The sequence below is a fragment of the Ciconia boyciana genome, chromosome 8, assembly GCF_034638445.1.
Source record: "Ciconia boyciana chromosome 8, ASM3463844v1, whole genome shotgun sequence".
Taxonomy (NCBI): Eukaryota; Metazoa; Chordata; class Aves; order Ciconiiformes; family Ciconiidae; genus Ciconia; species Ciconia boyciana.
Window position 1 is genome coordinate 28776597 of NC_132941.1, and position 14355 is coordinate 28790951.

At 43.4% G+C, this 14355-nt stretch overlaps 1 protein-coding gene across 2 annotated transcripts in view; it reads left to right on the top strand.

Annotated features, from left to right (window-relative positions):
* MICU1 (mitochondrial calcium uptake 1) overlaps window positions 1-14355 on the top strand; it is a 111131-nt gene that overhangs the window by 22079 nt on the left and 74697 nt on the right. For both annotated transcript variants that reach the window (XM_072869636.1, XM_072869637.1), the window contains exons 4-5: window positions 5745-5928; window positions 12862-13024. In XM_072869636.1, the coding sequence (XP_072725737.1) occupies window positions 5745-5928; window positions 12862-13024 (347 nt within the window). The remainder of the gene's footprint in view (window positions 1-5744; window positions 5929-12861; window positions 13025-14355) is intronic.

Here is a 14355-nt window from a genome sequence, read left to right on the forward strand (position 1 = left end):
AGCCAGGCTCATACAAACCTGCCAGTATTGTAAAAAATAATAATAAAACAAGGGGAAAAAGATTACTTTCTGTGTTTGAGGCACCTTAAAAAGGTTGTAGCATCAGAGGCTCTGCTTTGCCTCCCTTACTCTTGCAACCTAAGGTATTTTTTTCTTGAAAACAAACACTGGTGAGTGACAGTGGTGAAGGGTGATGAGCTTTCTGTCTTTTGGGGGGACAAGGGATAGAGAATGGGATGCCAGCTGTCATCTTACTGGGTTCATGTGGTCCATGTGGTCATCCTACCTTGTGCTTCTTGCTATCTCTGCCAGCCTCACTGTTCTATTTGGTTACCTTCCCTTTCTGTACAGTCTGCATGCCCAGAAGCAGATACAAGGGGAGTTGTAGCAGTGACTGAAAGCAAATGCCGTTTTCTTGGGGGGGAAAAAAGAAGCTATCGAGCCTGTCAGCCTTCAAAAGTACAGTTCGGATTAAGAGAAGTTCAAGTGAGCAGCGTGCTTGGGAGGTGAGGAGCACAGGCTTGTGGCTCTGTGTATGGCGGATGTTAACAGAGTTGTGGCTGCATGCATCTGTCAGGGCTGTGGCTTGGGGATATGGTCCTGTACCCCACTTGGGGTGAGCTCTGTTTGGCAATGTAAGCAGCGTTTCCTGGATTAAGAAATTAACAGATTTATACTTTACAAGCATATAAGGGTAATGTCAGTAGGGTGCCTCCAGCATGTGTCATTGGGGTTGACAACCTTCATGAAGCAATTATTTTCCTCTGCAGACTATCGGTGAGTCATCTCTAAGGAGCGTCATGTTATCCCACATGACCCAAGTTAGCTGGTAAGACTGACCTAAAACTATTCAGGTTCGTCTTCTTCAGAGTACTCCATTTCAAGCAGCTTGAAGCAGATGTCCTCACGCTCTGGCCTGTCCATCTGCACCCACGTGCTGGTGCCAATGCCTGAACTGGGCTGCGTCAGAGGCGAGTGGGAGGGAGCGTGAGAAATCAGCTAGTCTGCTGCTGAGGCAGGTCTGGGTGCCTCCAAACTAGTCCTGACAGGCAGCTGTCTTGCCTATTTTTAGCAATTTGCTGGTGATAGAGAGAGCAGTGATGGAATAAATTCTCCCTGGCAGCTGATTCCAGTGTTCCCCTGTCAACATTAAACGCTTTCTGTGTATGTATATGTATGTATGCACAGGATTCTCCTTCTTTCCCTGGTGTATAAGTCTCTTCCCTTATGATGTCCTTAAGCACATGTCCTGTGTCTTGTCCTGTCCTTGCTGGACCAAGAGAACAGTCCTGCAGCAACTGTTTTATATATGTTACAGTTATCTCACCTTCCTCTTTTCCATCTTTCTTACAGTAATCTGACTTATTTAGGTCAGTTTTTCCCACAGTGTGTTCTAGACCCTTAACCATTCCTGCTGCTCCCTGTCGGATCTTCTCTGGTTGGATCAGCTCTTCTTGAAGTGCACTGTCAGTAGCTGAAGGCGCTTTCTGCAGGGACGTTCCTGCTGTTGGCTGGGGTGGAAGGAAGGACATGCACATCTCTGACTATGCCACGGTCTCCTTATGTTCTTGGACCTATTTTAGGCTATGGCTGGTATCCAGAGCTGTCTCTTCAATCTAATTGCTCGCATTCATTTCTAGAATCTGTCTTAATTTTGGTGTGTTCGTTGCAGTTCTTGCCACAAATTCATTGTGCTCATTTACGTCAGTGTCATGTACTGTGAAAGATGAGGAAGGAAGCAAAGTAGTAAAAAGTCCTGTGAGTGGCATGACATCCTGAAAAATTGGGCTGTGGATCTTCATAATTTCTGGTTAATTTCATATTAAAGTTCCAGGTAACTAATTTAGTTGCTGAACATGGTTGAGCTGAGGATGAGACAGAGCTCCTCACTTATAATACTCCCCATTCCTGGAGGTTACCTATTCTTATGAACATTGTGTCCAAGCTTGCTTTTGCATTTCAATATAAAGACCTGAAGTTTTAAGTGACTTTTAAACCTCACTTGGGTGTCTCCAGGTGTTTACATGCAAGGGGAGTGGCAACTCTATTCAATTGAAGAACACATCTGTCAGGCAGGATTCCTCTCTCCAGCTTTTTTGTTTGGTGGCAAGGTCTTTGCTGACTCCTGAGTGCCCAGCTTCTTGTTAGACCTCCTATGTTTCCTTCTGAGATTAAATAGCATCTGATAGCTAAGTACTTTTCTACTGTCTTCAGGATTACAATAACTGAGGACTGTTATCTCTGGCACAAAGCTTTGTTGTTTTAGCACACTGTTCTGCTTCTCTCTCAAAGAAGAAGAAAAATACTTTTAAGTGACGGATTGTGATTTCTTTAATTGGAAAACCTGCAACTGTGGACTATCTTGCCAATGCCTGGTGTGAGTCCAGGGATCCTTACTGGATGTATGTCCTATGGTTGCATGTGTTTGCCTTTCTCAAAGAACGATTTGCTAAGTGGCAATTTAGCATTGAGTAGCATTGAGTCCTCTGTGGTAGCTGGGTGGTTTTCTTTAGGGATGATGAACCTAATCTTATGCTTGATTGTTGGCTTTCTCCAAGGATTAAAAGAAGAGTTTAAGTAGGTAGGGAATAAGGTCTTTGCCTCAAATTGAATTCACTGGGGGGAAAAAAAACCCTGAAGAGTCTGGGAGGGTTGAATCTTGGCAGCTAGGATCTGGGGCAGGCACGCTCCATGGAGAGAGGCTGGCAGCTAGTCTTGGCACACAGTGAAGGGAGTCTTTGTATTTTCATTTCCCTTTTGTGCAGAAGCTGTAGCAACAGGCATGCCACTGGAAAGTCAGTCTCATCAAAAAAGGAGAGGGAGAGTCTTCCCTTGCTGATGGCAGTCCATCAGGGTGGATATTTCTGGAGCTATGGGGTTTTTCCAGCTTTACTCTAACATCTGCACTGAAAGACTGCTTTATGTGGGTGCAGTATGGAAGTTGCAGGGGATGGAAGCCAAGAATTTCAGCAGAGGATGGTTGTGCAGGATGTAAAATACACAGACCAGTAGGTGTACATAGAGAGCGGATCATTCAGTGGTTAATTCAGTGAGTAGTTTGGACCGTGGCCTGAAGGTGAGCAATAGCAGGTACTGTTTAAAACCTTGTTTGCTAAGCAGACTACAACTTCTGCTTTTATTCTCATAGCCCATTTTGCTTGTATGCTGGGAAGGTGATCTAACTGTAGAGCAGAGTTAATTACCTAGATAAACTAGAGGGGTGGAAAAAAGCTGACTGTATTCAAACAGCCAACATCTGTATCGCTGTAGCCAACTGGCTTGACGGCATGATGGATTGAAGGAATGCGTAGGATTTGCTGAAAATGTTTGATTTTGAATTTCTTTTATCCTTTCCCTGGTTTGCTAGCTGTCAGTCAAGCATTACAGGAGCAAATCTTCACTGATACAGCTATTCTCTGGCATGTTTCATACAGACTAGCTTGGTTGTGTAGATAAGCAATCAATTTTCTACTGCTTTTTTGTCCCCAGGCCTTTCTCCCAAGAGGTTCTCTCAGAGCTACTTGAGACTGGTGTCCTGCCTACACAAGGGCTTTCCTTGTCAGTGCTGCTGTTGTAGCCTCAGCTGGCAACAGCTTATTCTAGCAAACCGTGTATTGGCCAAAACCACAACTCCGCAAGGATGTGTCAGTGCTGATTAAACTTTCAGGAAAGGCTTCAGGAGAGGTGCCAGCGTGGACTTCATGCTCAAAGAGACAGATCAGCTGCCTGGCTCTTCTGGGGAGATAATTTCCCTATCTTAAGATGCTTGTGGAAGACTCAGGTTTGGATCCTGTCTTGGAAAGTTTGGTTCAGGGGAAGTCTTAAAGGTGGTGGTTTGCTATAAGACTTAAATATATTGGCAGGTAAAGGCTCAGGACCTTTTCAGAAAGGGACAGCTGGCATGTTAGACTCCATTTTGCATGAAAAGGCTTGGCGAGTACTGCTCTTCACCAAGCATTTGTGTATTTTATTAAATCAAACCCTTGTAATGGAGTTGTATTCTGTCCTAGCGTGGACTAGAAACCTCTGAACTGTTTTAACCCAGCCGTAGTGCCATGGGTTATCACATTTCAAAGCAATGCTGGGAACTTGGTGGTGGTTGTTCAAGTGCTTTCAGTAGTTTGCTGAAGTAGTTATCACAATATGAACAAAAGTTAATTTGCTTTTGTCATGATTCGCTCTACTATTAAGTATGCTCTTTGAGAGTTTATTCTAGAATAATAAAGTTTTTGCTTCCTGCCAGTACTGTGGAAGGATTTGAGTTCTTTAGCCCTTCCCCACTTATCCAGTATGTTGACTGTTAGTGAATTATTGGATGTTGGTAAGGAGTGAGTTGTCTTTTATTTCGGAAGCATTTAAATTAATTGAAGGAGCACCTACCCTCATTTCTTCTCTTTGGAAGATGATGCGCTGAGATTGCTGCAAAGCAGTGTATTGCTGGGGAGACAGGCACAGACTCTTCTCTGTTAATTTTGCATTCCACATCTGTGTTTTCCAGGAAACTGGTAGGATGAAATATGCATAGCCTTTTGCTTAGAGCTTGGAAGACTTAAAAAATCTTGGTTTGTTTTTGTTTTTCTCCCAAGGCAACCTTTCTTGAATAAACTCATGCAGCTGTAAATGAACACGTTCACAGTTACAGGGAGTACCAAAGTACCAGCCTTCATCTGAAAGCTGCTGGCTAGTGAGCGGCACCTAACTGTGTGCGAGCCCTGTACCCTGTTATTAGTCCAAAATAAATCACCAGGAATGCAAAGTAAAGGTGGCTCCGCTCAAGTTACAGGCAGGCTAGGATGTTTGCCTGAGCTGTTTGGGTCTTTTACAAAGAGAAATAATTTGGTAAAACTGTTTGCTTTGTTGCTTGTGACAGGTTAACATATCCTTAGAGATTATAATTTCACTGGTGTTAATGTGGTCTAAGCTCTGTCTGGTTATAAACCGCTTTACAGGTACAGCGTAGGAAAGCCATAGCATTGTTTGGCTTATGGATTTATCCCGCTTTTTATTTAACCACCCTATTGCCAGTTGCAATTCTGTGAGTTGCTCACGGCTTAGACTGAGCAATTTTGAGTATTGAGTCTTGGTCTACAAACAGGGTTGCTGAAGATCTTTGTATTTGAACAGCAAGGGACAGGGGTCCTTTGCTCTGCCAGAGTTGTATTTCCAGCTTGAGGATAAACAACTCCAGTTTTTGTTGTCACAAATCCTGTAGCACTGGAGTTTAGAAGAGTCATTGGTGGAAGAGGGAAATAAAACAGCCTGTCACCTGCTGGAGATAGAAAATAAATCAGTTGAGCTGAAACAAAGGCTATTCTTTCTGAATCTTGCAGTGCTGATGGTAAAACACATTTCTGTCACTTTATATAATCTTTTTTGGGGCAGCGGGGGTGGAATTAGCAGTAGAGGAGGTATGGTATGCCCTTCCCAATCTTTCTTGCATGTGTAGTTTTTGGGAGAGGGTATGATAATTCACTGAGTGATTTGCTCTGGTGTTCTTGGACTGGGAAAACTTACTGTGATTATTAGTTTGGTTTTTGGGGTGGGGGGGTGGAAATTTGATTACAGCAGGGAAAAGCACACAATATTCCAAGGAGACTGATCACTTCTTTGCTTTTGCTTTGCAGTCCTCCATGCTGAACTGTAAGAAGTGTTTCATTCAGGGAGAGCCTTGCAGGGCCATCTTTGTAGCCCTAGGACTCCTCTCAATAATTTCCTAAACCGGTGTTTTCTTTTCCCTTATACAGGGCCTACGCAGAAGACTCGTCCTCTGTAAAACACGATCCGAGGACAGAGCCAAACGAGAAGGTGAAGCATGAGGAGGAGGAGGAGAGCAGTGGCAGTGAGGGTAGAAAGGCTGTTGCATCAGGTGACGAGGAGGCTCAGCCGGAAGGGAAGAAGAAGAAGCGTTCTGGGTTCAGGGACCGTAAGGTACAAAACTTGGGTGTGTTACACCTGCAGCCGTTGCACTGCAGTGGAAAAAGGGGAAAACTTGCAGAACATTTTATTCAGGTTGTGGTAAAGCACGTGTGTGGAGCCTGGCTTTTGCTCTGTACTTGTCTTCATTTCCTAAGGGACCTTACTGTTTTGGGAACCTACTTTCTTGGCATGCTACCTTGACTTTCTTTAGGTTGAAACTTTTTTACTTGGAAGGCACAGTACACTGGTCCTCTGAAATGGAGATCTCTCTTCCCATCTCCAGTTGGATGTCCAAAAAGTGGCTTGCTGAGAAGTTGAGGCTCCTGCCTTGATGGCTGTTAGGATGGTGCATGCAAAGTAGAGAATCAGTGCAAAAGCTTTAAAACCATCTAGGGCATCCAGCATATGTGTGTCTGTGAGTCCTTCCTTTTGCCCGTTTGCCTGTGAACATACACAGTGTATGTAGGAAGAAGTAGAGGATGTGTGGAAGGCAGAGTTATAGGAAAGGTGTACTTTAATTTTTCCTTTAATTATTCCTGGTCAACGTAGTTGTTGAAATACAGCCTCCCTCCCTATTGATGGTTAGTCGTGTGTCTCTCTTGATGCTTATGCCCATTTAATTTTCCTATCAGGCACATTTTCAAGAGGAGGAAAGCTTGAGTAATAAACTATATTGTCAACGTGTGACCTGCTGTTCACTGTTGGGCAATCCTGAGAGCTTTGGGCTCCTCAGAACTGTCTGACAGCCAGTTTGGTACTATCTGTAACCGCTGTTATTACAAGATGTGTGATTTGGTCTGATGGAGAGTCCTGTAACTGAGAGATGGCAGGCAGCAGTATTTTATTTTTTAAACCTGTCTGGATGTCGGTTTTATTGGGCTGTGTTTGATGATTTAATATCTTTGCAGTGCCAAAGAGGAGAATGGGAGTATATGCTCTTCACAATTCCTTTCTGTATGATTTGCTTCTGATAATTATTTTTAAGTTTGTATCCTGGAGGCTGCATCTCATTAGCTGTTAAATTGTGGATAGTCGTATACAGTGGCTTAACAGCTTTTCATAAATAATTAAGAGCTCTTTCGTTTGAAGTTGCTGAATCATATTCTGTTCTTGGTTAGAGTACATTACACAACTTGACATTTCAAGTGCCTTGTGGTAATTGAGGCTCCAAACTCTCCCTGTTGTTACATGCTGGTGGCAGCTCAGTGAAGTTATGTTGTAAGATACTATGCTGAGATATTCAGAATTGTCCAGGAATGTGGGTTCTTGGCTTCTGCTAATTTTCTTGGCAACTGGGTGTCAGGCACTCTGACAGTTTCAGCAAAACTTCAATTCTTGCCAGTACCACTCAAGAAAAACGGGTTATTTTTTCTAGTGTCAGCAGATGGAGGCAGGTTGCAAAGAGCAAAGAAACAGTTCACCTTCATCCACACTCTTATTTTTAAAAATGAACTTTTGTTGATACAGCAAATGTAATGATTGATTTTTGTCTTATGTGGCTGGTTGCTTCTGGCTAGGGAAGCCAGAAAACATTTGTTTGCAAGTGAGGACTTTTATTCCAGTTGTTAGGAGACGTGCCTATGTTGACCAGCTCTTTCCTTCCCATACTCGGCAGGGAGGAATGCGGCCACACTTTCCAAATAAGATTCAAGCCAGGCACGGAGGGTGCCCAAGAGGTCTGGGGGGAACAACGTGCAGTCTGGATCCGTTCTCAGTCCATGGCCTGCCTTCCTTCTACAGTGCTTGACTCAGGAGTGGCAATTTCAGCAGGAAGAGCACTGTTGAAAACAGACCTCACTATATCTTTGCCAACATAAGCCCTTTTCTCTTCAGCCTTAAGATGGAGTGTACCTTCTGTGACTTGAATGCCAGTGTTGCTTTTGCTTTGTGTAATGCAGGATATAATGGGTAGTCTCCCAGGTGCCAGGTTCCGTGTTTATATTTGAACGGCTCGATTGCGGGCTTGGCATTTGATCAGCAGTTGCCCTAGTGAGTCATCTCAGGCTGTATGTTTGAATGTTTCTAGCTCAGATGACAGAGGAAGGTGTGCCCAACTCCTGACTCAAAATCAGGGCTGCTCCCAGGATGTGCTGCTCCCCTAATCAGTTGGGTAGCACCTAGGGAATTCCTGACTCTTCTGTATGTTTTTTTAAAAAAACAAACACCAAAACCCACAGTAAAAACCCTTTCCAACTCTTCTCATAATTAATTGAATATAGTGTAGGATTTTCCTTGAGAAAAAAATTAAGCTTAATTGAACGTGTTTAACACTTGTTTGTTATCCCAATGTTGCTTTTAATGAAGTTGATGATTAACGATGAAATAATAAATTAGGCAAGGCATTGCTATTTTGGGTAGTGATTCAGTGAAGAGGAATTTGAAACGTAAATCACTTGGCATCTGCTGGGGCTGGGATCGTGTGTGGCTGGTTCCAGGCCATGTGTTGTCTTGCAACCTATGCAATGTATAGGTCCTGACTGCATAAGGGAGGAAAAGAAAAGGTTCTGTGAGTGCTTTTACAGTTCGAAGGCTAATGAGCGGTAATACATGATGCGAGTGGGCTGACATGTTAATTAATTTGCTAAAAGAGTTTGCATGCAGCATTGGGACTGCTTTATCAAGATCTGCTTGTAGTGTTTGCTGGGTCCTGCAGGTATGCTGCCTTAGGAGTGTGAGTTGTGCTAAGACTTGGTTTTAGTGTGCATTACAGTAGGAAACCCAAAGAAAATGAATTCTAAGTAATTTACCCTGCTAAGATGTGTGTGGTGGAGCTGGACTGCCAGAGTTCCTGTTCTGGCACACGGTCAGGGAGGCCCTGGTGATGCTCTGGAAGTGAATTGGGATGTTAATTTAGAGCTTTATTTTCATGTCTGCACAGGATTTAATTTTTTTTCCTTTTAACCTGAAGCTTAGCATAAACGTTGACTGTCTCAACAGCAGCTTCACTCTTGTAGAGCAATAGGGATTACTTGCTCATCTTTCTCCTCCAGTACCTACTCTATTAATAAATGCCAAACGACTTTTTCCTTTTGGTGACGTAATATCTTTCTGGAGGCTCCTGATTACATGAGGCTGCAGTTCTGGGGGTGAGATGAGAGTTTTTGGTTGGTGTCCACTGCATCTTGGACTGGTGTGTACTGGGGGGGAACGCAACTGCCTGGGTGTGTGCTTTGCCAGGAAAGTATTTTTGAAGTATTTCATAGGCGAGAGGTTGTGGGATGAGAGACTTGTCTGGGCTGGTTTTATGTCCAGATTGTTTAGAAGTAGTGTAAAAACCTCACAAATGGTGGTGTGCACACCCAAATACATACACATGCACTTTTTATCTCTGCATTTGTATAGAGAGATCAGGGCACCCATATTATTGCCCACTTTGTGTTTAGCACCCAGTCTTGAATAAGTGAGTTGTTCCTGTTTGTAGGGTCTCAGCTGTTCCTTTCTTGATCTGGCTTCGTGTTCAAGCCAGTCTTGAAGTTTAGAAGGATGGGTTGTACCATGTTTGTTAGTTTTTGCCAGCTGATTAGATCATGTTAGCAAAAATGAGGTAACTGTGAGTTCAGCTGCGGGCAAAAGGGAAGATGTGTTGCTGCATTTGCTGACTTCTTATAGGGAAGTTTGAGGAAGAAGTGTGATTTCAGTTGTGATGAAAACAGCCTGTGAGATGCTAAACAAGTGTTTTAAATTCTGCTTTTTTGGTCTAGGCTGTGAGTTATTCAAGGTGGTTGTTCCTCATTTTTCAGGAATATATTTGTCCTGAAAATTGTGGGGTTTGTGTATGTCACAGCTAATTTCTGGAACTCAAAAGGTTGCAAATAATTAAAGCTAACAGTAGCTTCCCATAAAAGTTTGAGCAGTTCCACATAATCACATTCCCTTCTGGATTTGAAACTCAAATCACTTAACAGGTAATACCCATTCCTCATACTGCAGTGGGCTTAGAGGGGCTGCTTTGAGCTTTCGTGGAGATGGTAGGTCAGCTTAGCTGTCTTCGTCCATACATGGCAAACTGTGTCAGAAGAAGATGGTCATTAAAAATCCTTAACTGCCCATTTTGCTGTCTGATGCTGCTCTGAGACCTAATGCAAAAGGAGACTATCAGCTCCCCACCTGCTGCACCCTTAGGTCCTGTCTTTGCAAGGGCGTTCAGCTGCTTTTGTTGGAGGAGGGAAAGCCCCAAACGTCTCTTATATTTCTCATGAAACCACAGACTGCATGTGGACCAACCTCTGGGTTTGCAGATCTGTGGGGAGTTGTTGTGTTGCATGCTGAGACACGAGACCTCTTTTTAGCCTGTATTGTCATTAGGCTTTTGTGAGCCACGCCACATTGCTTTGGGAGCTGTACATGGCTTTTGAGTAACAGATGACCCTCCCTGCTCTAGAGCTGCGTATTCAAAATTGCATCCTCTTGAGTGTCTGGCAGTCATCTGAGGAAGCTTTTCATTTTGCAGTGTGTGTGGATAGAAAGCAGGATGGTAAATGATCTAGGAAAGGGCCACGTACTAAATGGACAGGTTGCTTCTGTTGCAAGGGATGATCGTGGTGGACTTGAAGGTGCAGCCTGGATCTGAATGTGGTGTTTGAAAATTGCTGTTCCCAAAGTCAAAGCAAAATGTAGACTGATTAACATCAATAAAGCTGGGGCCTTGAGGATCACACTGAGCTTGGGATAAGAAAAAGTTGGCAGTGAAGTTGCTGGAGCGGTAAGGAGGATTCCTGGTAGAGATGTCAGGCGAGGAACAACGGCAATGCCCGTACTCCAAAAATGAGAAGAAAAGTACCTGACAGCAACAGGCCTGTCAGTAGCACCTTAGTAAGATCTTAAAACAGATACAGAGGAAAAATCCATTGCAGATGTGAATTTGAATGGGATGCACCATGGTTTTGCTGGCAGAAATGTCAAGACTAATGTTTGTGGTGCAGCAGCGGAGTTCTTTAGTAAAAGAGATGCAACTTGCCTAGCTGGGTTGAAGGAAAGCATTTGATAGTACCTTGCAAGACATTATTCCACCAGCTTGGAAAATCAGGAGTGATGTAAAGCCTCAGGCAGACAAGTGTTTTAGCTAGAAAGCAGGCTGTGTTGAAAGGGTGTCATGGATGGAAGGGAGCTGTTGGTTGTGATCTACGGTGTCTGCTCTTGGCTCCAGTCCTGGGCTTGACACTGTAGCTGGTTTTAGCTGCCTTGCTTGAATGTAGAAGTACTTAACTATGTTTTTTGGCTGATCATGTTGAGTGGGGTGTATTCATAATGAGATCAGGTAATGCTACAGAAACGTGTGAGGTATGGGCCTGCAATCACAAGTCAAAAGATTGCTTTGGCATAACAAGTTACCACCTGCCAGGTGGGAGCTGTAGACAAAGGCATATTGCAGCTTTGCAGCTGGAAAGAGCTGGGAAAGTGCGTATTGTTGTTTACTGTGGTTCAGCTGATAGACAGCGACTTGTAACTTTGCAATAAAACAATTGCTTTTGATACAATGGCTTTATCTTTGGAGAACCTTGTGGACTGAAGCAATAAAAATGGGACGAAGTTTGATTCTAGGTGCAAAGGCTAGTGACAAAAGTGAGTAGTGACAAAGATTTTCTTCTATGCAGGTGGCTACAGGAAAGAGGGAGCTGGTTGTATCGGTTGATGCAAGGACACTTCTGTGTTCCTGATGGGCTTGATTATAAAAAAAGTTATGGTGATGCGAAGAAGAATAGGGAGAATGCTTCAGATAATGTCAAAGCCATATCAGTGGGACCTTCTGCTGCATGTTGCTTGTCCCCTGGTAGCATTTGCCAGAGAGCTGAGCTGGAACAAGTGTGGAGGAGAGAGGCTCTGTTTTCCCTAGCTACTTTACCCAAGCCTGGGTTGGGGGATTAAAAGCCAAAGGCTTTGTTTTATCCTAGAAATATGAAAAATTAGAGAGGGTGTTTTCTTTCTGAGAAACATCAGAGTGGAGAAGTTGTTCGAGTTAAAGGACAAGGCTGAAACAGGACCAAAGCCATAAATGATCTATAGATGCCTTGGCAGTACCTTTGATCTTGCCTGTTCTCTTCCAGCAGATCATTGGTTGATGGTGGTTTTTTTTTTCCTCCTGTGGCTCTTGGCCAGAAGTACTAAAGGTTTCAAGTATATTATGGGCTGTTAAACATGGTGTATAATGCAGGAATGAAAAGGTCAACTAAGAAGGAAAGTTTTCTGCTCTAATACATAATGAAGTGTAGCTCTTTGTGCCTTTTTCCTCCCTTGTGGCCTTATGTTGTGATTTTTGTTTATAAAGGCTTTCCGATCTCTTTGATTAATTCTGTGTGTTGGGGAAAACAGTTCTAGGTACAAAATAATCGCTACTGGCAGAGTTAGCAAGTGGCAGATTGGTGGGGAGAAGAGGACTGAGTAAAGAATGTTTCTGCAGAATTTTGTCTATGTGATAAAAAAGAGGAAAAAATGAGGTTGTGTGACTGAGCAACCAGCTGTGGCTCCAAGTAGTTTTTTCCAAGACTTGGCTTGAAAGTAAAGGTTTCTCCCAGCTCTCCAAGACTTTTCTTTTACTTCATTTATTAATCATAAATCAGACACTTCAACACTGTGATTAAAATGTTGAGCTGCTTTAGATTCACCCATGTGATACTAGTGCTTTTTTATGTTTGTGTTTAAAAGTGCTTTCAGGGATTTTGTTAATTTATTTTTTCTCTGTCATCATGAAGAGTCAAAATTTACCAATAGTGAAGACTTTTAGTGTTCTTAATTCTGGGGCATCAGGTGTTGATACTTCCAATTTTCCTGGTAGTTCAAAGGCTGAGGATAGGAAGGATTTTGACCCTTTCAGCACTATTTCTTTAATGGATTTTGTTGCTGCACACAGCTTTGTCATGTGGCAAAACCTTCAGAGGACTAGGGTGCTAATGTAGGTGTTGGGGGAGGAACTGTGCACACCTAATGCCAGTTAAATTTTATTTCCAGGTGATGGAATATGAGAACAGGATCAGAGCCTACTCCACGCCAGACAAAATCTTCAGATACTTTGCCACTTTGAAAGTCATAAATGAGCACGGTGAATCGGAGGTTTTTATGACACCGCAGGATTTCGTGAGATCGATAACACCTAATGAAAAACAACCAGAAAGTAAGTGATGTGTATGTAGTAATTGGAGAAACTAATACAGTCAAGGGGAATAAACTCTCCAGTATCTGCTTACCTGATGTTTATATTTCCCATCAAACAGTTTTGTTGGGTATTGTCTGTCTTATGTTGAGAGGTACAGCACAAAAAGGGGGTTGCTGTCTGATTAGGGTGCTGCCACAGTCAACACAAGTGCTGTTCTCAACCCACGCATTATGGCAATGCAGCGATGTGCAGAAGGGTAACAGAGATCTAACAAATGCAGGAGCGAGGCAGAAAGCTGCCAGTGCAGCTGTGCAGGAGCCATGCTGGTCTCTCCAGCAGAGCCTGCAACGTGTCTGTGCCAGCTTGAACCCGGCTGACTGGCAGCAGCACAGTGGTGACAAATAACTGTGGTCATTCAGGTTCAGAACTGTTGGTCGCAGTATGCTTCTTGGGAGCTCTGAACCTGGGATTGCTAGGGCTAGAAAGCACCTCCTGAAGCTATCTATTCCATCTCCATGCTCCAAACCCAAAATTAGTCTCATCCCTTCCATGTTGCCTGAAGCGTTATTGCAGCATAGTAGATCTCGTTGGTATGAGCCCTTGAAGAGCAGATGAGACGACTTTCTTGTGTATTTACTAGTGAAAGATTACCTTCAACTGAAACACTTTAAGAACTGTTCATAAACCTTCAAAAGGAAGATGCTTTGACAAGGAAAACCTTAGCACTAAAGCGGTCCAGGCAGCCCTGTGTGCCTGGCTGAGCTGTGATGCTGCTGGCCAGGGTGGGACTTGCCTCTGCTGGCTTTGAATTCCCTGTGGATTGCAGGGAAGCATGTCAGCTGTGGTACCTGTGGGGGTCTGGCAGGCAACAGGCGGGAGAGCAGATGCTGTTTTTTTCTGGTCTGGAAAGCTGTGACCTGAGCATTTGGTAAGAGGTTGGTTTTTGTGGGGTGGCAGGAGGATTTTGCCTGTCTTCTGTTTTGGAGGAGATGTGTGTTTTGGGTGAGACATGGGAAATTGGGTTTCTTGGTCTCCCACAGTGTATCTCAAATAATGAAACAGGCTCTTGTCAAATTAAAACTCCTTTTCTCTCTGCAGGCATTAATGAAGAACCTCAGCCCTCAAATGTTAACTTCTTGAGAGTGTGGTTTCTGTACAAACTGTGAGACTGTTTTGATGTCCTACGTGACAGCTGCTAAATAAATACCATTATGCTAGTGCTTAGAAAACAACAATATGAAGTGTGTGCAGGAGGGAAGGAAAAATGATCCTGACATTAGTGTTAAAAGCATATTGGTGAATTGATGTTTAGGTTTTCATCAAGTCCTGAAAATGGCTGTAGTTTTTGT